General features: G+C 46.4%; 1 protein-coding gene across 1 annotated transcript in view; it reads left to right on the forward strand.

The window, feature by feature from the left end:
* ADHFE1 (alcohol dehydrogenase iron containing 1) overlaps positions 1-21,155 on the forward strand; it is a 419,108-nt gene that overhangs the window by 317,536 nt on the left and 80,417 nt on the right. The window contains exon 11 of the mRNA XM_069621130.1: positions 14,547-14,625. Coding sequence (XP_069477231.1) covers positions 14,547-14,625 — 79 coding nt within the window. The remainder of the gene's footprint in view (positions 1-14,546; positions 14,626-21,155) is intronic.

Consider the following 21,155-nt stretch of genomic DNA (forward strand, 5'->3'; position numbering starts at 1 on the left):
GAGCAGTGGTTGTATTGAAAGTTGTTGCAGAGCCTTGGCAAATGATGTGAACATGGCAATAGGTAAAAGGAGAGCCTGGGAGGATGGAATGTTGGTGGGGCTGGCCCCAGACAGATGTGCACCACATTCAACATTGAGCTTTTGCCTTTTGAAGTGCTGAGAGGGTGTGCATCCAACACCACTACAAGCCTTGATGGTTTGAGAGAGCAACAGTAGTTTAGATGGATGTGGACCTATGCAAGGAGTGGAGAACAAAAATATCAAAGCAAACACAGGACATCCTGTCCTTACTCTCCTCTACCCCCGTCGCTACTCCTCCGCCTGCTCGCAGGCTTCCCTTGGCTCCCCTATACCCCTCCCCCATACTCTCCTCCTTCTTGCTGATCGCACCGGATGGGGTCTATAAAGCTGTCCGCTCTATGAAAGTCTCCTCCAAACAGATGCCCCCCTGCTGCCCTAGAACTATCAAGGACCACGTTTCCTCTCTCGCTCCTGCCTTGGCTGATTTCTGTAGCCACTCCTTTGCCACTGACTCCTTCCCACAATCCCTCAAATACTCCCTTGGGCATCCTCTCCTAAAAAAGCCATCTGCTGACCCCTCCTGCCCAGCTAACTATCGTCCTATCTCTACTACCCCCTTCCTGGGCAAAATCTTGGAGAAGTTGGTTATCACCCAACTAACCCACCACACTGAACCTGTTGGCTGTCTCCATGACCACCAGTCTGGTTTTAGCGCATCCAGAGGCATGGAAACTCCATCCTGAAAACCCGTGAAGACCTGCTCTCATCCTCCTAGATTTGTCCTCTGCATTTGACACAGTCAACCATGCCACCCTCATACAGCGACTGTCACAGAGTTCCCCCTTTCTCACCTGGAAGCGATCCTTGCAGGATTTCTTGGGCGGTGTCTTCTTACGCACGGACCTGGTCTTGTATAAGCCTGCGTGAGCCTCTTCTGACTCCACCGTGCGTTCAGAGTTCCGGGATACAACACTCCGGGATCCAGGAACGAAGAAGGTGTGCAGATGGCACACGAGTCCAGGAATCAAGGAAGAAGGCAGGGGGTAAGGAATAGGAATAGGAGGCCGGGGACAAGAGTAACTGGTAGCGAACTACGAAGCACACGTCTAGTCGCTGCTACAGAGCATTGAGACGCGCGGGCCCGCGGCCTATTTGTAAAATACGCTACGTCTGACGTAATGACTAGGAGGAAGTCCTCCATTAGACGGCCATGTTGGGAGTATCAAGGAGTATAAGCCCCGTTGTGACAGGGACCATGAGGTCCAAAAGGGGCGTGTTCTGTGGGTCATGACAGCATGCCTCCTCCGAAGACCCATTCCACCAGGTTTGCCTGGGTGTATGAGGTGATATCTTCTGAGTAAACGAGGGGTATTCAGATTATAAACTGGTTCCCTGGTTCTTTCACTTAGAGGATAGCCTTTCCATTCAACCAGGTATTGAAGCTGACCCCGTTTATACCTGGAGTCACATATTCGGGATACTTCATATTCCTCTTGGTCATCCACCAACACAGGAGGGGGTCTGCAAGATTTCCGGGAGGATCGGATGTAGGGTTTTAATAAAGAAGTCTGGAAAACTGGGTGAATCTTCTTCCAGGAGTCGGGTAGCTTGAGCCGGTATGAGACTGGATTTATGATTTCCTTGATGGGAAATGGTCCATAGTACTGGGGGGCCAACTTGTTTGGCCGTAAATGTCGGGGTAGTAGCTTCGAGGACAACCAGACTTGATCACCAACTGTATAGGAAGCCCCTGGCCTTCCCTTAGAGTCTGCATATCGTTTAGTATAAATTCTGGCCTTCTCTAAGTGTTCTTTGGCTTCCTTGTGTACATTGATGAGTGTCTCCACCCAGGTGTCGACAGTAGGGACTGGTGTGGGATGTCGAAGAACAGAAGGTAACACCGATGGATGGAATCCTTGGCTGCAATTAAAGGGGCTGGTCTTTATGGACGAGTGATCGGAGTTGTTGTATGCGAACTCAGCCACGGGTATCAGGAGCGACCAGTCATCCTGAACCTTGGTGGCGAAACAACGAAGGTATTGCTCCAGGGTCTGGTTTACACGTTCCGTAGCTCCGTTTGTTTGTGGATGATAACCTGATGAGAGAGCGCGTTGAATTCCTAAAATGCGACAGAGATGTTTCCAGAATTGAGAGACGTATTGAGGACTTCGGTCCGATATAATTTTGGAAGGGAGTCCATGAAGACGGAAGATGTGCTCCAGGAAGATTCCAGCGAGTTCTGTTGAGGACGGTAATTTATACAGGGGTGTGAAGTGAGCCATATGAGTGAACAAGTCAATGGTAACCATGATAGTCGTGTATCCCCTGGAAGGTGGCAATTCCACAATGAAGTCTGTAGCGATGAATTTCCACGTTCTAGTTGGTAGAGTAGGTCGCAGTAGGAGACCTGCTGGTCTCTTGTTATCGTGTTTGTTCTGACTACAAATAGAACAGGCTCGGATGTATTGTTGTACGTCTGCCTTCATTCTTGGCCACCAAAATTGTCTTTGTATAAGATGAAGGGTGTTGGTGATACCTCGATGCCCGGAATGGAATGTATCGTGGCAGAGGTTGATTATCCTTTGTTGAAGTTTCTGTGTGGGAATGACCAGGGCATTATCCTTAAACAAATATCCATCCTTGGTTTTCAAATTCCATACATTCTTTCTCGAGATAGCCTTCCAGAGTTCAGAGAGTTGGGTTTGCATCTGAATTTCTTCCAGGAGATTGACTGCTTGAGCTACGAAAATCTTGTGGGGAAACATCTTGGGGTAGGTCCGATCTTCAATAGTTTCATAGTCGGGAGGTCGAGATAAGGCGTCAGCAATTATGTTTTGTGATCCAGGAACATGAGTGATGTGGAACTGGTACTGAGCAAAAAAGAAGGCCTGACGACTGTTCCTACACTCCAAGGATTGTAGGATTTGGAGATTCCGATGGTCCGTGCAAACCTGGACTGCATGTCTCGCTCCCAGGAGTAGGTGTCGCCATTCGGTGAAGGCTTGATGGATTGCTAACAGTTCCTTTTCCAGGACGAAGTAATGTGTCTCACTGGGAGTCAGGGTTCTTGAAAGGTAAGCAATGGGATGTTCCATCTTGTCCTCTAATTCGTGCTTCAACACTGCTTAAATGGTGTAATTGGAGGCATCCGTCTCCACCAGGAATGGCCAATTAATATCGGGTTGGGCTAGGATGGGGGTTTTAGTAAACTCAGTCTTTAAACATTGGAATGCCTTCTCTTGAGGTGTAGACCAGAGAAAGGGAGTGTCTTTCTTCAGGAGCGCAATGATCGGCTGAACAATCTCAGAAAAGGCGGGTATGAACTTTCGGTAGAAGTTGGCAAGCCCCAGGAAGGATTGAATCTGTTTCACAGAAGTGGGAGCCGGCCAAGATATTATCACCTTTACCTTCGAATGATCCATACCAATTCCTTCTGGACTAAGGACAAATCCTAGGTAATGAACAGAGGTGACGTTGAACAGGCATTTCTCGGGTTTGGCTAAGAGTTTGTGTTCACGTAGTCGCTGTAAAACTGCCTTTACATGCCCTTCATGTTTTAGAAGGTCCTTGGAGTAGATCAGGATATTGTCCAGGTAGACGATGACGAAGAAGAACATGCATATCAGAGAATACCCTATCCGTGAAGCATTGAAAGACAGCAGGGGCATTAGCCAGTCCAAAGGGCATAACCAAATATTCAAAGTGTCCAAAGGGTGTTCTAAAGGCTGTTTTCCATTCATCTCCTTCCCTAATATGAATCAGATGATAGGAACCCCTAAGATCCAGTTTCGTGAAAATTACAGCTCCTCTGACTGCTTCCAGGATATCCGAGATCAAGGGTAAAGGGTAGCGGTCCTTGAGGGTGCACTGATTTAATCCACGCTAATCGAGGCAAGGTCTTAGTTCCTTGGTGTCCTTCTTGGGAACAAAGAACAATGAAGCTCCAGCTGGGGATTTCAATGGTTTTATGGTGCCATTTTCAAGGTTGGTATCTAGGTATTCTCGTAAGGCTCTTTTCTCAGGTTCGGATAGGATAAACATCCTTCCGAAGGGAATCACTGCAGAAGGTTCTGTGTCGATTGCGCAGTCTTCAGGTCTGTGAGGGGGTAGAGACTGGACTATTGCAGTTGAAAATACATCAGCATAACTCTGATAGGCTTTGGGAACCTGTACAATATTGGAAACCATGAGTGTTCTCTGCTGATCCTTTGATGGTTCTTTGGATGGTGTCGAGGAAGATTCCAGGAATAGGCAATGAGACATACAAAACTCAGATCCAAGAAATAAGGATCCTGCGGCCCAGTTGATATATGGATTATGTTTCTGTAACCAGGGCATACCCAGGACCAAGGGGCAATGAACAGACTTAATGATATCAAATCTAATCAGCTCTTGGTGATGGTTTATTGAAAGTTGGATCTCTTTAGTCTGCAGACTTATGGGTCCTGAAGTGAGGGGTCTTCCATCAATCGCTTCCACCGGTTGCATGATACTTCGTGTCTCGTATGGAATCTGGTGACTAAAAACCCATTCTTGATCAATGAATACTCCCATAGCTCCGCAGTCTACCAAGGCCAAAATGGGGTAGCTCTCATTCTTGGATGGCGATAGGAGGGCCTGTAAAATTACTAGTTTGTTTTGTCCAGGAGAGTTCAAGGATGGAATAGACGTGGAGCAAACATCTCTCTCCCGAAGCCTAGTTCCATCTAGGATCGGGAGCTGGCGTTTCCCGAACGCCGAGGAGGGGCTAGAGGACATTCTCTGATCAGATGTTTATCTGGGGCACAGTACATGCATAACCTCGTATGAATCCTCCTCATCCTCTCTTGCGGGGATATGGGTCCACGGAAGGCTCCTATCTGCACAGGTTCTGGTTCAGTAGTAGACCCAGGATTTGTGTCAACTTTGGGGGTAACCTCGAAGGATGTCTTTGGAGAGGTTGCCTTAGATTTCTTCATCTCTACCTTTCTTTCCTGGATACGAAAATCTATTTGCATGGCAAGGTCCATAAGAGCCTGGAATGTGCTTGGGCGAGCCACTCTAGCCAACTCATCTTTGATCTCCTCATTCAGTCCCCGTCTGAATAGAGTAAAGCTTGCTTCAGAAGACCAATCAGCTTCCTTGGCCAGTTGCTTGCTCGGGTTACATATGTAAGCATATCCTGGGAACCTTGTTGAAAGTCTAGCAGACGCTCCTGGGCACTATAGACCTGCTCTGGACGGTCAAACATTGTTTTAAGGGCTTGTATAAACCCGTCGTAGTCATCCAGGAGGGCATCACTGGAATTAACCAAGGGCGTAGCCCAAGTTAGAGCATTTCCGGAAAGGTGTGAAATTATGAAGCCCACCTTAGCCCTGGGAGTTGAAAAGTAGTAGGGCTTAAACGTAAAGTGAACCAAACAAGAATCAAGGAATCCACTAAGGGTTTTTGCCGACCCATCGTATTTGTCAACAATACCGCCAGCAACACACTTTCCTTTGTGGCTGAATCACGGGGTAGAACCAATTGTTTGAGAGCGGCATTTTCTGCTTTTAAATTTTGTACCTCGGTTGTTAGTTCTTGCATGCGACGCATGAGATCCTGAACAGCCGCTTCCATGTCGACTGCGGCTTCGGTCGTTTGGCATCTCAAACTGTCACAGAGTTCCCCCTTTCTCACCTGGAAGCGATCCTTGCAAGATTTCTTGGGCGGTGTCTTCTTACGCACGGGCCTGGTCTTGTATGAGCCCGCGTGAGCCTCTTATGACTCCAGCGTGCGTTCAGAGGTCTGGGATACAACACTCTATGATCCAGGAACGAAGAAGGTGTGCAGACGGCACACGAGTCCAGGAATCAAGGAAGAAGGAAGGGGGTAAGGAATAGGAATAGGAGGCCTGGAACAAGAGTAACTGGTAGCGAACTACGAAGCACACGTCTAGTCGCTGCTACAGAGCATTGAGACGCGCGGGCCCACAGGGGCGCGGCCTATTTGTAAAATACGCTACGTCTGACGTAATGACTAGGAGGAAGTTCTCCGTTAGACGGCCATGTTGGGAGTATCAAGGAGTATAAGCCCCGTTGTGACAGGGACCATAAGGTCCAAAAGGGGCATGTTCTGTGGGTCATGACAGCGACTCCATGATACCCTTGGTATCACGGACCTGCCACCGGATTGGTTGACCTCCTTCCTATCAAACCGACTTTCCCAGGTGCAACTGGGCCTTTCCTCTCCTCAATCTCACTCTCTACCTGCTGCGACCCTCAGGGTTCTATCCTTTCACCGTGGCTCTTAACATCTACCTTGCCCGTCTGGCACACTTGATTTCCTCCTTCCTTCTCTCCTCATTTCCAGTGTTATGCCGATGACACACAGATCTCCTTGAAGTTTCCCTCCACTACCTTCTCTTCTTCCTCTCTCATTCATTCCTGACTGTCTGACTGCTATCCAGGCATGGTGCATGGCTAATGATCTCTTTCTTAATAGCAGTAAGACTGAGATCCTTCTCATTGGGCCTTTGCTGCCTGCTTCCCTCCCGCTCTCTGGCTGCTCTCCTTGGGTTCCATCGCCTCATCTTGTGAGGCTAAAAATCTGGTGTCATCTTTGACTCTTCTCTCTCCTCACCTCACATCATGGAACTTGCAAAGAAGGCCCACTTTCAGCTTCACCTCCTCAGATGTATTCTCCCTTTTCTCACCTTCCCCCAGAAACACAATGTCTCTAGAGCTCTGGTTCTCTCCAGGCCGGTTTACTGAAACAGCCTCTTCCTCAATCTGCTTCTTTCCTCTCTTCGCCCCCTTCAACTAATCCAGAATAGGAAGTGGTGTGTGGAGATTCTGTCAGTAAGTTGAAATGAAGAACGGTAGAAACAGAGCAAGGAATATGGAACTAATGCAAGTGTGGTAGCATCAGAAAGTTGACAAATTGCATTGTATGTAGGGAGGTTAAGGTGATGCACTGGAATGTCAATGGCTGAAATAAAATCCAGTAGCACAAAGTCTTTGCATACTTGCAGAGGTACAAGATAAACAATGCATTATTGAAAGAAACTCATTTCACTTCAAGGAAGCCTGATTTATGAATTGGGTTAGCTCCAGATTTTACCATATGCTTACTCTGGGTATAACAAAGGATCCCCTAGTCAACGCTACCACTCCGCAGAGCATTGGTATGGGCAAGTCACTTGTACCCTCTAGGTAGAAGTGTGAGAATAAAAGCTAGGTAACTGATTGGCCCACTGGGACTTTATGAAAATTCCAGTGTGACATGGTAGGTCAAACCACTTGTGCAGGTAATTGTGGCACCTGACACACCTTTAATTTTGTACCTACCATAACACAAGAGACCAGGAGCTTCCCTGAGAGAGCAGTAGTGGCAGATGAATGCTGAGAGTTGCAGGGGTGGAGACGGGACAGGGTTGGACGTGTCAGGCACAGTTGCAACTTGTAGGTCCAGCCCAAGATAGAGGACAGCCAGGCCTCCTATTGACTCGTTCAGAGGATCACAGTGGGCCTGCGATCACCATGTCAAGCTTGTGGCAGCGATTCCAAGGTCTGCACCTCACCAATTAAAACCATGGAAGAATTGGGAAACCACGTTGCATATGATTACTAGGAGGGCAGCCAAAGGACAGGGATTTAGAAACTCCAAGATGGATGCAGTTTGTGAAGCTAGAGTCCAGACAGGAGAGACCCACCAGAGAAGTACAAATCCTAAGTTCCCCAAACCAAGCCTGCAGACCTGAGTTCAGTTATGTCAGAGAGGGGCTGATTAAGTGGGCTCAATAATGCCGTATGGAAAGGGGAACTATGGCAGAGCAAATGTATCTGAGCTAAAACCAAGATTTCGTCGGAGAAGGCCGGAGAGGAGACTAAAAGTAATGCCCCAGTCCCCTTATCCACAAAGGTGACCTGCACATGTCTGCTTTGGCCAGCCCCCGTCTGTACACTGGCGTTGGGAGACGGCTCCAAACACGTGTGCATGACAGGCTCCCAGCATCCCCGTGAGTGCTGGGAGCACATTTCCCAATGACGAGCCCTTCAATAGCCTACCATTGTGAAACATAAACAAAAAAGCTTAAATCATGTCTGTCCCTGTTTGGGAGAAAGAAATGCAAGTGTGACAGTAGAGTCTCAATTAAAAGTAAAATGCATGACATGATCATGAATAGCCCTTTCGTGTGTTCTCCCCCTACCCCCTACCCCTGTTCCCAACAGGTGCAGAGGGAATGAATTCGTTTTCTGCACATTTCAGAGCGCATCCCATTTGTGAATTCGGGATGCACATTGAAATACCCAGAAGTGCTATCTACCACAGGTTTTGAGAATCTTGCCGTTATCTTTTTTTAGTTTTCCTCTGAGCAGAGCTCATTCTGATCACTTTAGTGTAGCTCAGACCGTGGCTGTTTACTATGTTGGCCTTAATTTATACGCAATAAAGCTTTTGTGAATCACATCTGTCTGTAGGGTCATTTGTGTGTATGCGTGTCCTCGGTGTGACACTGGCTAGAGTGGTAATATTGCTGATCCAGAAATCGACGAACTTTATGAATATATATGAGCCTAATGTGGATTCCCTGTTCTTTTATGAACACTTATTCAGAGAATGCCAGAATCCAATGGAATGTGTAGGGATAATAGCGGGCGACTTCAACACCATCTTACAGATGTAATGGGACAAGTCCTCAGTGCGGGTTTGCCCAATGCCAAAAGCAACATTTTTATTACGGGACAACATTAGTTTGTATGCGTTGCTAGGTATAAGCAGGGAGTTTCACCATTATCTGACACAAAACACGTTTTGACTGTCAGTGCACAATCCTCGAAACATGTTGACTGCGTACTAAGGAATTAGAATTGGGTGGGTGTGTAAAGCAATCTGTGATTCTTCCGAAGCGCCTATCTGATCACTTCCCGTTACCTATCACTTGGCAAGCAAATGGTAGATTTGGACTAGGAGCAAATTGTAGATTCAGGTCGGACGCTCTATCGGACATAGTATATGAGGAAGCAGTTTCATTGGCTATATTGGAAAAATTGAAAAGGGGGTGGTGCTTGTGGCAGCAACATGAGAAGCCCTTAAAGCATTAAAAAGGGATGTCTTTATATAGAGCATCGAGCCCATAGGACCATGCCCAGAGAAAGGGAGTGCTTGGATGGGAACCAAAGGGACGTTGAAGCAAGAAGCACTAGTACACACGATTGAACACTATTAGAAAAGAATCCATGAATGTAATAATGGCTAAGAGGAGGCAACTAGAGAAGCAAACTACATGGATAGAAATGGTCCAGGCTTGAACATAGGCTCAACGTGAAAGGCTGGGCAACAACAAGGTGTGCAAAGTTAAGGCGGACTTGCTTCAAATGCGAGCGTTGAATTTCAAGCGTTTTGTTGCTTATAACTTTTGACTCGTATGATGAATTTGCCAGAAATTCTGCAGACAATTTTGAATGCATGGTTCCCCCAGACCGGACATTTTGGGAAAGATTCGTAAAAAAATAAAAAAAGTTATTAAGAATACCAAAAAAGCACTTTCGGCCTAGTCCCATTCAGTTTCCCATAGACAAAAAAGGTACATTTGGTACAGACCGCACAGCAAAAACCACTGGATGGAATTGGACCTGGTCTGATAAAGCATGGGCACGAAGCGTTGACTCGCGATCCTTTGGAGGTCTGGGGTTATGGCGTCCAGTATTTTTCATATATTTGACAGAGAAGGGGTGTCCCCTTATCCCAAAAAAATAGATACATCTCCCATTGTGCATTTCTCTCTTCATAAACTCTTTCGGGTTTAAAGGCCCTGTCCTTAAATGGCTATCCTCTTACCTTTCCTCTCGTTCCTTTGCTGTCTCATGGGGAGGCCAAACCTCTCCTACCTTCCCACTTAGTTACGGTGTTCCTCAAGGCTCTGTACTTGGTCCTTTCCTCTTCTCTCTCTACACCTCCCTCATTACCCCTGTTATCTCCTCCTTTGGCATCTCCCATCATTTCTATGCCGACGACACTCAACTTTTTCTCTCCTTCTCCTCCTTCACACCTTACCTCCACCTTAAACTCTCCTCTTGTCTCACAGCCATTAAGAACTGGATGTCCTCCCAGTTTCTCTCACTTAACACCAATAAAAACGAAGTCCTTTTCTTCCCCTCTAATACTCTTCCTCCTCCCTCTCCTCCCCCTTTCATCCACTTTCCTCCTTCCAATCTCCCTATCTCCACTCATGCTCGCAACCTAGGTGTTCTCTTTGACTCCTCTCTCACCTTCTCGCAACACATTTCACTCACCTCCCGCTCCTGCAGATACCACCTCTACAATATTCGTAAAATCCGTCCCTCCCTCACATTCCATGCTACTAAACTCCTAATCTCCTCTCTCATCTTTTCCCGTCTCTTCTATTGCTGCTTTCTATTCTTCGGTCTTCCCTCATCTCAGCTTACCCCTTTCAAATCTATTTACCACTCTGCTATTCGTACCCTCTGTCTCCTTACCTTCCGTGACTCCATCTCCACTTCACTCTCTCACCTTGGCTGGCTACCTTTCCACCTACAACTTAAATTCCACTTTCTCTGCCTTGTTTTCAAAACCCTCCATGGTCTTGCACCTCCCTATCTCCCCTCCCTTCTCTCCTTCTCGCCCCCTTCGTTCTGCTGACCACTTCCTTCTCACTGTTCCCCCTTCCCCCTGTGCTTCCTCCCGGTTCCGCTCCTTCCAACTTCTTGTCCCTCTGCATTGGAACTCTCTCCCCTCTCAATCCGCTCTTCCACTTCCCTCACCTCATTTCACGCTTCCCTTAAATCCATCCTCCTCCACTCCCCACCTTGATGCACCCCTTGCCCTCTTTACTCCCCCCTATTCTTTTTCCCCTCTTTTAATGCCTCTCTCCCTTCTACCTTTACTTTCTTCCTCCCCTCCTATTACATTTATTCAATCCTTCCCCTGCCCCTCCCCAACACTCCTGTTCCCACTCCACTCCCCCAACCCCTCTCAGTCAATTGCTCCTTGCACTGTTTTGCTGAATGATTCAAGTTGTAATTTGCTCATAAAGTTATTGTTATTACTCTGTAGTTTGTTGTTCCAATGTACAGCGCTTTGGTGTAAAGCGCTTTATAAATCAATCAATCAATCAATCAATTGCGGCAGATATGCTTTTCAGAAAGGAAAAGGCTGGCATTTTTTTTTACCTGTAACTACCCGAAAACAAAGAGGGGAAAATAATGCCATTTCGAGGAGGAAAAACAGTGAAATGGTATCAGGATAGTGGTGGGGGGGGTCTCCATGTGAATGTGGGTGTTGGAGGTGGAATAGGGACAAAGTTAAGAGCATGAATGAGTTCCTGTAGCCGCAGTTATACAGAAGGATAACCAAGTCTATAAAGGAATTAAAGTTTGTCACATGGAAACGAGTGTTGGGGAAATGGAAGAGGGCTGGGGAGGTGAGTAGGCCTTGAGGGGAGTGGGAGGAACAGGTGGTGGGGCACTTGGTGAGTGCCTGGGATGGCAGGGAAAACTTTTTTTCATCATTTTCCTGATAACCATAGGTACGTAACAACTTCAAATAACTGTGGCATTACTACTGTATATTTTGCAACAGTACGAAACCACTAGTCATGGCTTTTGGCCATGGCCAGTGGACATGGCTTAATATGTACAATATTACCAGGCCACTAGCCCTGGCTTTCGGCCATGGCCATGGCCATGACCTTGGGCAGTGGCCACTATACATATGTATCGGCCCATTAGTCAGGGCCTGGCTATTGAGCATGGACTTTGCCCGTGCCCACTGTATATTTTACAACACTACAGTTCTTCACCTGTGCCCATTCTATTGTTTAAACACAACCAAACCAAAAGCCATGGCTACTGATGTTTCACTCCCTACCTCACTGTAGCTGTAAACAAAAATTCTAATCAGAGGTATAATCACAATATATTACAGAGTATATTACAGAGAGCCATGGTTATTTGAAGTTGTTACATACCTGTGGTTATCAGGAAAATGAAAACCCAGTTAAGCCGGTCATGACTTCCCAAATACACTGAATTTCAGGGGTTTTGTTTTGATACATTTGGGCACCTTAACTAAACTTTAGCTAGGGTGTTTTCACTGAACATATTTGGACATATTTGGACCAGGTTTGAAACAAATTGTGCGTGCGGCTTTGAATCGCATTCCTTTTGCGGTTTGGGATTATTCCGTCCAGTACTTTTAAAAATGATTTAAAGGAGAAGGGTACCCCTTCTCAAAAAATAAATTGCTATATCTGGCCGGATACATTGGGTATTCGGGTGTTTAGTGTGTTTCATAAATGAAACAGCTGCCATCCTTTTTGTTTTCTCGATGCAAGTGATAGCCGCGGTTATACCCGAGGTTATACACCATGTTATAGCCCAGGGTATCGGAAAATAAAATACAGAAAAAAGTCATTTGCAAGTCAAAAAACATGAAAATGCAATTAGGCTACAGGTGGGCTGAAGGCAAGAGGACACCAAGGGAAAGTGGGAATTGGAGGGGGGCTAGGGACCAGATTTGCAACATGTGGGTCAAACATTTTTCACATACCCTTGGGTAGAACCTGTGGTATAACCACGGCTCCCTGACATTTCAACTGAAGCTGTGTCACAGAAACGATGAGTCTTGTGGAGGGAATGGTATTTGGCGCAGGGGTGATGATGCCATCAAGGGAGTGGGGTAAGCAGACACACATGAGGAGGCACTTGGTGAGGGTCTAGGAGGGCAGTGAAGCCTTTTTCAGCGCATTGGGAAACTCAGGGCTGGCTTACCTTGGGGCGTTCCCTTTGCAAAACCCAAGAGCACAAATATATTATAAGAGAAGAATTCACAATGCCATACAAAATGGGATTATGGTTGATACGGCATTATGAGGGAGATCAACAGGAAGGCACTGATTTAAGCCGATCCCGAGTTTCCCAGTGCACTGAATTTCAACAAGGGTTTTATTGCGTTAGGTTTTCTTACCTTAACTGCACTTGAATATATATATATATATTTGATTTTATTTTTGCACAAAACGTGGAAGGGATTGACCATGGATGCACCATCACTAGGGAGGTTTCGTTGCAGGAGTCTCGTGTCACTGCCAAACGAATGCATCCTTCTAGTTCAGAGATCCATGTATAAATGTCTAGGTTGCGGGGCTCCAGATGCTGGTTCCCATCCTGTGATGGAACAGTATACAGAGGTGCAAACATTCTGGTTGGAAGTTGGGCAGGATATTGGTGAGATACTAGGGGCACAGCCTGAGGTTAACTCATACAAGCTCCTGAGACAGTCAAGGTGTTGCCATTTAGCATTAAGGTTGGGGAAAAGGAGCAAATAATCGCTTTGTATAAGGAGGATTGGTTTGAGCTACTCAGGGTGACTATTTGTAATGTTTGAGAAGAAGTATTTAGAGCGCAGAGTGCAGCTGCAGCAAATGCCAATAGGCTTCTGGGAAGATTTCAGAAGATCCCAAAACGAAAAAACAGACAGGGGGTCAATTGCAAGTTTACAGTGAAGGAGATAAGGTAGCGGCAACTCGTAGAGAAAGGTGAGGAGCGATATAGGGATGTGGGACGGCCATGGGGCCTGGGGGGAGGGGCAACAGGTTGCCCTGATGGATCTGTTGATTCCAATTGGAAGATTAATTGGGAAAAATGTTATGAATTAACATGAAGGAATATTGAGGGTGGGAGGTTGAAAGCCAGTGCTTCAATTTCATAAAATGTTAAAAAACCATTGCAGTGTTTCTACTTCAAAGCATATTAAGGAAGTGCACTCCACAACGACTGCTGCGATATGTTTTTTTAAACAAACATTTTTGTGGCCCTTAAAATAGAATGGGTCTTATTTCATAAACGGTTGTAACGTAGTCCCTGCCCCCCACCCGATAGTCTAGTCGGTGGGGCTACCTGGAGGTAGTAGGTCCAGATCATCACTATGCAAGCCTGGCTGTGTGGAGTGTAGGCTCCTGCTGACAAGGAGTGTTCATTGAGTTGGCAGGGCTGCATTTATATTGGGTGGGCACTAGACACATGTAGCCCCCTTGGCAGATTATGACAGCCCCGTATATCACACCGGTATACGCAGCTGGTGGAGCCTTGGCAAAAAACAATCGGAGATAGACCAGCAAATTGCATGCATCTGTTTCTTTTCCACCGGGAGCATCTTCAGATCTCAAGACCCAAAGCATGTTGGGGTGGTGTTCCAGGCCACCTCTCCCACCCCTTGGAGAGTGCAACAGGCTCCCCTCTCTTGGGAGACAGGAACACATAATCCCTGCTACCATTGCAGGCTTTCGCCTGTCTAACCAAAGGATCAACCGACCGGATCAACCTAAGGATCAACAGACCGCCAGTGGGAGAAAGGATTGATAGGCCTTTCTCCCCACTCAGGCGAGCCCCTCGGCTCTACTGCCACTCATTTAGGCACAGTGAGATTACTTTATGTAATCCCACTCCACCGCGCGGCAATATTTAGAATGTGCATAAGCGAATAGGAAACGATATGTAATATGATCCAATGCCTAAAATCTAACACATGCATTTCCTTTCCAGCCACGGCATGTCTTATCCTATCTCTGGTTTAGTGAAGACCTTCAAAGCGAAGGACTACATCGTGGACCACCCAATAGTGGTAAGGCTCCATGTGTTATTTTATATTTGAATGTACTTGTAGCAACATCTCACTGTCCATTGATCATTCAGATGGACTTTTCTGGAATGTTGTATTATTATGCGTTCTAATATCAAAACCAGATATGCTTACATCCCTTGGAAAAAAACGATTTCAAAGATGAATTTACTTTTTCCATTCAGATGGCAATATTAACTTTTTTACCATACAAATATATTTGTACCTAAATGCAGATATTTTGTTCTAAGGATTGCCCGCGCATGCACAAATTGGAATACCCATAACGAGCCCATAGAAATGAAAAGAAGGAAGTGAAGCCTAGCTACGGCTGCAACAGAGAAAATGAAGAAAGTTCTAGAGTGTGCCAACGTATACAGCAGCTGGATCCGTTCATTTGAGGGAACGCGTGAGGTAGTAGTGATGTCACTGGCAGATCTTGCCATGAGGAAAATAGTGAAGCAGGATAGGAGGGATAGCTTTATGTTAGTGATTCCGGAAACATTCCTCCAGTAAACTTGACTTTCAGCATGGAAATAAATAACAAGATAACACTGAATGAATGCCAAATACATGTCAAGCCTGCACTGGAACAGAAGAGTGCACTTTCCTGGGCCCTGATCTAAATTTTGCTTTTGTGCAAAACAATTGAGCGAATGAACTTGCCACCAATTTTGCTGCTGGTATAACAGGAGGGAATAGAGAAATCTATATTGTCTAAAATGTTTGAATTAGGCAGCGTAACATAACAATAAATGCACTGACACATCTTGTGACGCTATGCAACAAACTAAAAACGGTCTGCTTCTTTTGTCCCTACTGCAAAGTTTTTTTGTGTTTAGATAATACGGATGGAACTAAATCTGTTTGCTCCATAGTGTATTACCCAAGACCCACACGTAGTGCTAAATGTATTTTCTCCATTTTTAGCACTGGTGCAAATATTGAATAATCTGGTTTGCATTGTGGGGTTAAGACCGCCACCGTCTGTATCCACATGGAAGTAGTGGACTCGGTCATGTTCTCGTTATCCATTCACCGCTACCAAGGAACTGTGAACATGTAATTACTTTCTTTTTCAACAAAATCCACACCCTTGAGGCAGACACTGCTGCCACAGACTTACCCACTGAGCTTGTTTTCCCACCACACTGACATCTACAAGTTCACTCCTGCCCAAGATGCAGCAATAATGAAGACATTGGGCCCCATTGCGACTTTTCCGGTCTGGAAACAAGGGTGCCAGTAAGCACACCGGCACCCTTGTTTCCAAACAGGCAAATTACAAGTTTGCCTGCTGGGGCTGCTGTGCCCAACAGGTCTGACCCTCCTGGGTGCAGTGCCCACAGTATGCAGACTCTTCACTCACCGTTAGCAACGGTGCCAGCATTTCTGTCTCCCTATGGGAATGGAGAGTTACAAAGTCCAGCGCCTGACTTCCCGCGCCGCCGGGACTTGTAATGTCCCAGTGGCACTGGAAAGTCAGGCACCGGTAAAATATTATTACGAGTCCAGCAGCAACCACTGATGTATGCAGCCCAAGAGTAATCAATTGAGGCCGATCAGTACTCTCCTTGTTCATTCCAAGTCCCAGAAATGCATCTATCCCCTGAGGTAAGATGTCCCAAGCCCTCAAACTCGGAGTCATCACACCAATGTTAAAGCACATACATCGGACCTGAATGTGCAAATCTCCATGCCTCTTTTTCAGACTCTGAACACACCTGCCCTCCTTTAAATATGGATAACCTCTTAATTGCAACAAAACCAGATACACGCCCCTGCCATCCTGACCACCAATCAGAGCCCACGTCCCCTCCTTGTGACAAAAGCCCAGAATGTGGGCATCACCTTTGACCTAAAGGTCTCCTCCTCCCTGCAAAAATTGCAATACTCTCCAGGATTAAAACTTGACATGCAGGATAAACCATTGCTAATACAGGCCCTCATGCTATCAAAACTGGATTACTCAGGTAGCACGTATGTCACTCTCTCCAAGAGATTACCAAACTACAGGCCTTCCAAAACAGAGTCTCACACATGATCCTGGGCCTTAAAGATGGAGACCATGTTTCAGGTGCTCATCGGAATCTCCACATGCTGTATGTCCAATGCTGCATTGAATTCAAGGCTCTTCGCAACAACAGAAAACTCATAGGGAACTTGTGCCCAACTTAGACTTCCAACATCTTGAAGACACGGTCCAGCGCTGCATGTAGACTCACCCAACCAGCCTACCACCTGAAAAAGCTGTGAAAGTATAAGACTGGTCGCCATGGGAACTGAACTATGGACTTCTTTGATAAAACTGAAATTCAGAAACCTGACGTTCGCAAAGTCCCACAAATCTGTCTCTTTTGGAAGGCCTATCCCCAGGCGTTCCAAAAGGGGAACTTTTGTGTGGTCATTTTCTGAAATTAATTCAAAGTCGTTTTTTTCCACGTTCATCTAAATCAAAATTGTACATTAGCACTCAGACCTCATTAACAGAACGTTCAGCGCTTAGTTCTTGAATATCAGTCCACTCTCCGTTTTCATCTTAAAAGCAAATGGCTGCTCTTGTTCTCGCTGCTGACATGGACCCCACCTATGCAGCAGTTTAAACAACTTAAAAAGTAAAGCAGTTCCTTTTTTAGTCCCTCCATTATGTTAGTTTGTGCAGCATTGTCCTGCAGGGCATGATTGACAGCTTGGTGAGCAAATCAGGAGGCTTGCTTTTCATTTTATTTTATTTTTTTTACAAATGATTACTCACAGGAAGCAAAGCTTAGCTTTGTTCATCCTTTGGGAACCATACTTCAATGATAATGGGTGCTGCAGATTTCCCATAAAAGAAATGTATAGCAGTTTTGGACTTTCACCCAAAAATTCAGTCATTTTAAAATGTGCAGCAAAATTTCTAACATGCCACTGAAAAGGTGCACTTTTTTTATTTAATCCATCTGCCATTCAATTTAGTCTGAAGGATACATTAATTTCAAAATCTCCTATCTGATTACCACAGAACCAGCATTCCCAAAATCCACGAATAATTAAAAACCAGTAACTATCCACGTCAGTGTTTGTTTTCAATCAGGGAAGCTTTATAAGGAGATCAGCAACTGGTATTTATTTGTATTTTAAAATGTATGTAAGGACAGGGTGTCATTTTACACATAAATGTGCAGTCCCAGGGAAAGGTGCCTTCACATAAGCGCTTTGCGGGACTGAATGACATACCGGAAATGTTGAGAGTTCGAACATGTACCAGTCCATTACAGTATTTTCAACGTTGAGAGCCCAGGCTATTGTTTACATATTGCATAGAGTAGCCCTGAAGGCAGAATACATTAAAGATGGGCTGTGCAGGTTATTGGGACAGGAAGGAGCAAGGGGTTGTGGGGCTCCTTCCATTATTAGCAGGTTGAGTTTGAGCCTACTCTTGGGTTCCACTAAAGGGATGACTTTGATATTCAAGGGGAGAGCACCCCGGTAAAGTAGGGCCAGTAAGGAAAAGGAGCAAAAGGAGAAGGCACAGGTGGGGCTTGGGTACTGATAAGTTGTGAAGAGACGAGGCAGACAAAGTTTGAGAGGGAGAGTACAGTGAGATGCATCCAGTTAGGTAGTGGGGGGCACGACCATGGGTGGATTTATAGTGGCGTACAGGGGTGGACTGGCCTATAGGGTACTCTGGAGATTTCCCGGTGGGCCTCTGCACCCTGGGCCTCATTTGTGTGGTATTTCCAAATGTTCTCATAGGAAAAGCATTGGGCTTGCTGAAAATGTGTCATATGGGGCCACTTTGAACATTATTTCCAGGGCCTGTTTTGATGCCCTGTAATTATTTCCACTGCCTCTTTTAGTTCCCAGTCCACCCCTGGTGGCGTAGTGGGGCGCAAGGGTGCATGTCTTAAAGTTGAGGACTTTGTTGAGGGGTGCAAAAGAGTAGACGGGTAGACCAAGAAGTAGGCTTGAGCAGTCGTCCAGTTTTTTTACTGGGCACTAGAATGAGATAAGGGTTTTAGATGAACAATGCATGCGGGTGGGCAGACTTTCCTAATGTTTGAGGTTGAGTCTGGCTGTGGTGGCAGGCATTGTGATGAACTGGTAGATTATGGTTGCTGTCAAAGAGGACCCAAGGTTGTGAGCCATGGGAGGAGAAGGGGTGATTGAGTGAGGAGATCAAGGGGTAATGGGATGGGGGAGGAGAGAGTGAGGTTGGTGTTGGTGGCGTGGAGAAAAATAACTTCAGTTTTAGAAGAACCTAGCATAAGGCAGTGTTGAGCATCTAGTGGCAGATGGGGATTAGACAGCTGGTTTTGTTTTTTTGGATTGCAGGGTTGAGAGCAGGGAATGATAATAATATCGGAGTGTCGTCAGTGAGAGGGTGATATTTAAAGCCAGAGGGAAAGTGAGTTTTCTGAGGGAGAAGATGTGACGAGGAGCGGGCATAGTGACCACAAAAGTGATGGGTGGAAGGTTTCAAATGAATCTAAACCACTGGCAATTGCTCTGGGCCCACCTTCCACACCACCTTTTTTTAGCCCGTCTGCGCCATTGCAAAAGGGGACCAGCCATGTGCAAATCAGTCAGCAGCTGTCGCCGAAGGTAGCAGCCCAGCCCGAACTGCTAGACCAGGTCCCCTCTGCACAGAAAACCAAGCAACCCCAGACATTTTTCGGCCTTGTTGGACCTCCTCAGTGAGGTGCAGCCTGGTTCCCTGTGGCGCAGCGAGCAAGGGACCCACGTCTGGGCATACCCTCTCTCACAAGGAGAAACAAACGGACCACATAAGTGATGGGTGGAAGGTTTTGAATGAATCTAAACCACTGGCAATTGCTCTGGGCCAACCTTCCACACCACCGTTTTTTAGCCCGTCTGTGCCATTGCAAAAGGGGATCAGCCATGTGCAAATCAGTCAGCAGCTGTCGCCACCGAAGGTAGCACCCCAGCCCGAACTGCTAGACCAGGTCCCCTCTGCACAGAAAACCAAGCAACCCCAGACATTTTTCGGCCTTGTTGGACCTCCTCAGTGAGGTGCAGCCTGGTTCCCTGTGGCGCAGCGAGCAAGGGACCCACGTTTGGGCATACCCTCTCTCACAAGGAGAAACAAACTGACCACAAAAGTGATGGGTGGAAGGTTTCGAATGAATCTAAACCACTGGCAATTGCTCTGGGCCATCCTTCCACACCACCGTTTGTTAGCCCGTCTGTGCCATTGCAAAAGGGGACCAGCCATGTGCAAATCAGTTAGCAGCTGCCGCCACCGCAGGTAGCAGCCCAGCCCGAACTGCTAGGCCAGGTCCCCTCTGCACAGAAAACCAAGCAACCCCAGACATGTTTCGGCCTTGTTGGACCTCCTCAGTGAGGTGCAGCCTGGTTCCCTGTGGCGCAGCGATCAAGGGACCCACGTCTGGGCATACCCTCTCTCATAAGGAGAAACAAACTGACCACAAAAGTGATTGAGAAACACCCACTCGAAGGGATGTTGGGGAAGATGCCCTGTAGTCCAATAGGATGGAGAAGTTCCTCTCAGGGAGATAGTAGGGCACCCAATTAAGTATAGTATATTTTAATCCAAGGAGGGGAAGAGTTTGGGGAGAGAGGGGCCATGATCCATGGTGCCAAAGGTAGTAAAAAATATGGAAGGATGAGAATGGAGGAGATCTGAGAGGAGTAGGCAGTGGTAAGAGAATTGTTAACATGGGTTACTATAGTCTCAGAGTGTTTGGACTGGTTGTAGGGGATCCGCAAGTGAGTGTACCTTGAGATAGTTGAGTATGTAGTTGAAAACAATCATCTTGAGGATTTTAGAGTGGTAGGGAAGGAGAGAGATAGGACTCTAGAATGAGTGGTTGTTAGGGTCGGCACCAGTTTTCTTTAGGAGAAGTATGAACGTGGCTTTTTTTATAACAGGAAGTTCAAGCAGTGAGGTGAGCGGAGGAGATGGGCGCAAGTTCGTTTACAATTTGTGGTACAAAGCGATCACTGAAGCTAAGGCTGTGTTGGCAAAGCAAATGATAGGTAGACGTTCAGTGGAAGAAGACAGGGCAAAGTAAGATATAGACGAAAGTGTAGAGAAGATTGCAGAAGGGGAGAATGTGGAAGGGGATGGTAGAGATTGGTGGACAAGGGGTCCTGTATTTTAGTGATTTCTGTGGAGAAGTAGCAGGCAATGTCATTGTAAGGGATCAAAAGGAGGAAATGGAGCAACTCAGGGAAAAAGGATGGCTTGGAGGGTCCTGGATAGTTTGCAAGGATGGGAGCAGAGAAGGGAAATTAGACTTGTGTAATAGGAAGATGTGTCTGTGTTGAGAGCTGTGGACAGGGCAAGTAGAAAACCCTTGCAAACATTTGAAAGTATGGGGGGTGGTCGTTGTGTCAACAGTGACGCATTGATATGCTAAGCAGCAGAATGGTTTTGGAGATCCTTGATTGAGGGCACAGGTAGGAGGGGGTAAATAATAGTAATAATGAAATGGGTATACCGTGCAGGCAAGTAAGGGCAAATTCTATGGAGTGAGCAAGTTGAGGAGATAGAGCTTGTAGCGAGA

Source organism: Ambystoma mexicanum, chromosome 5q (assembly GCF_040938575.1).
Source record: "Ambystoma mexicanum isolate Mex_15411 chromosome 5q, UKY_AmexF1_1, whole genome shotgun sequence".
NCBI lineage: Eukaryota > Metazoa > Chordata > Amphibia > Caudata > Ambystomatidae > Ambystoma > Ambystoma mexicanum.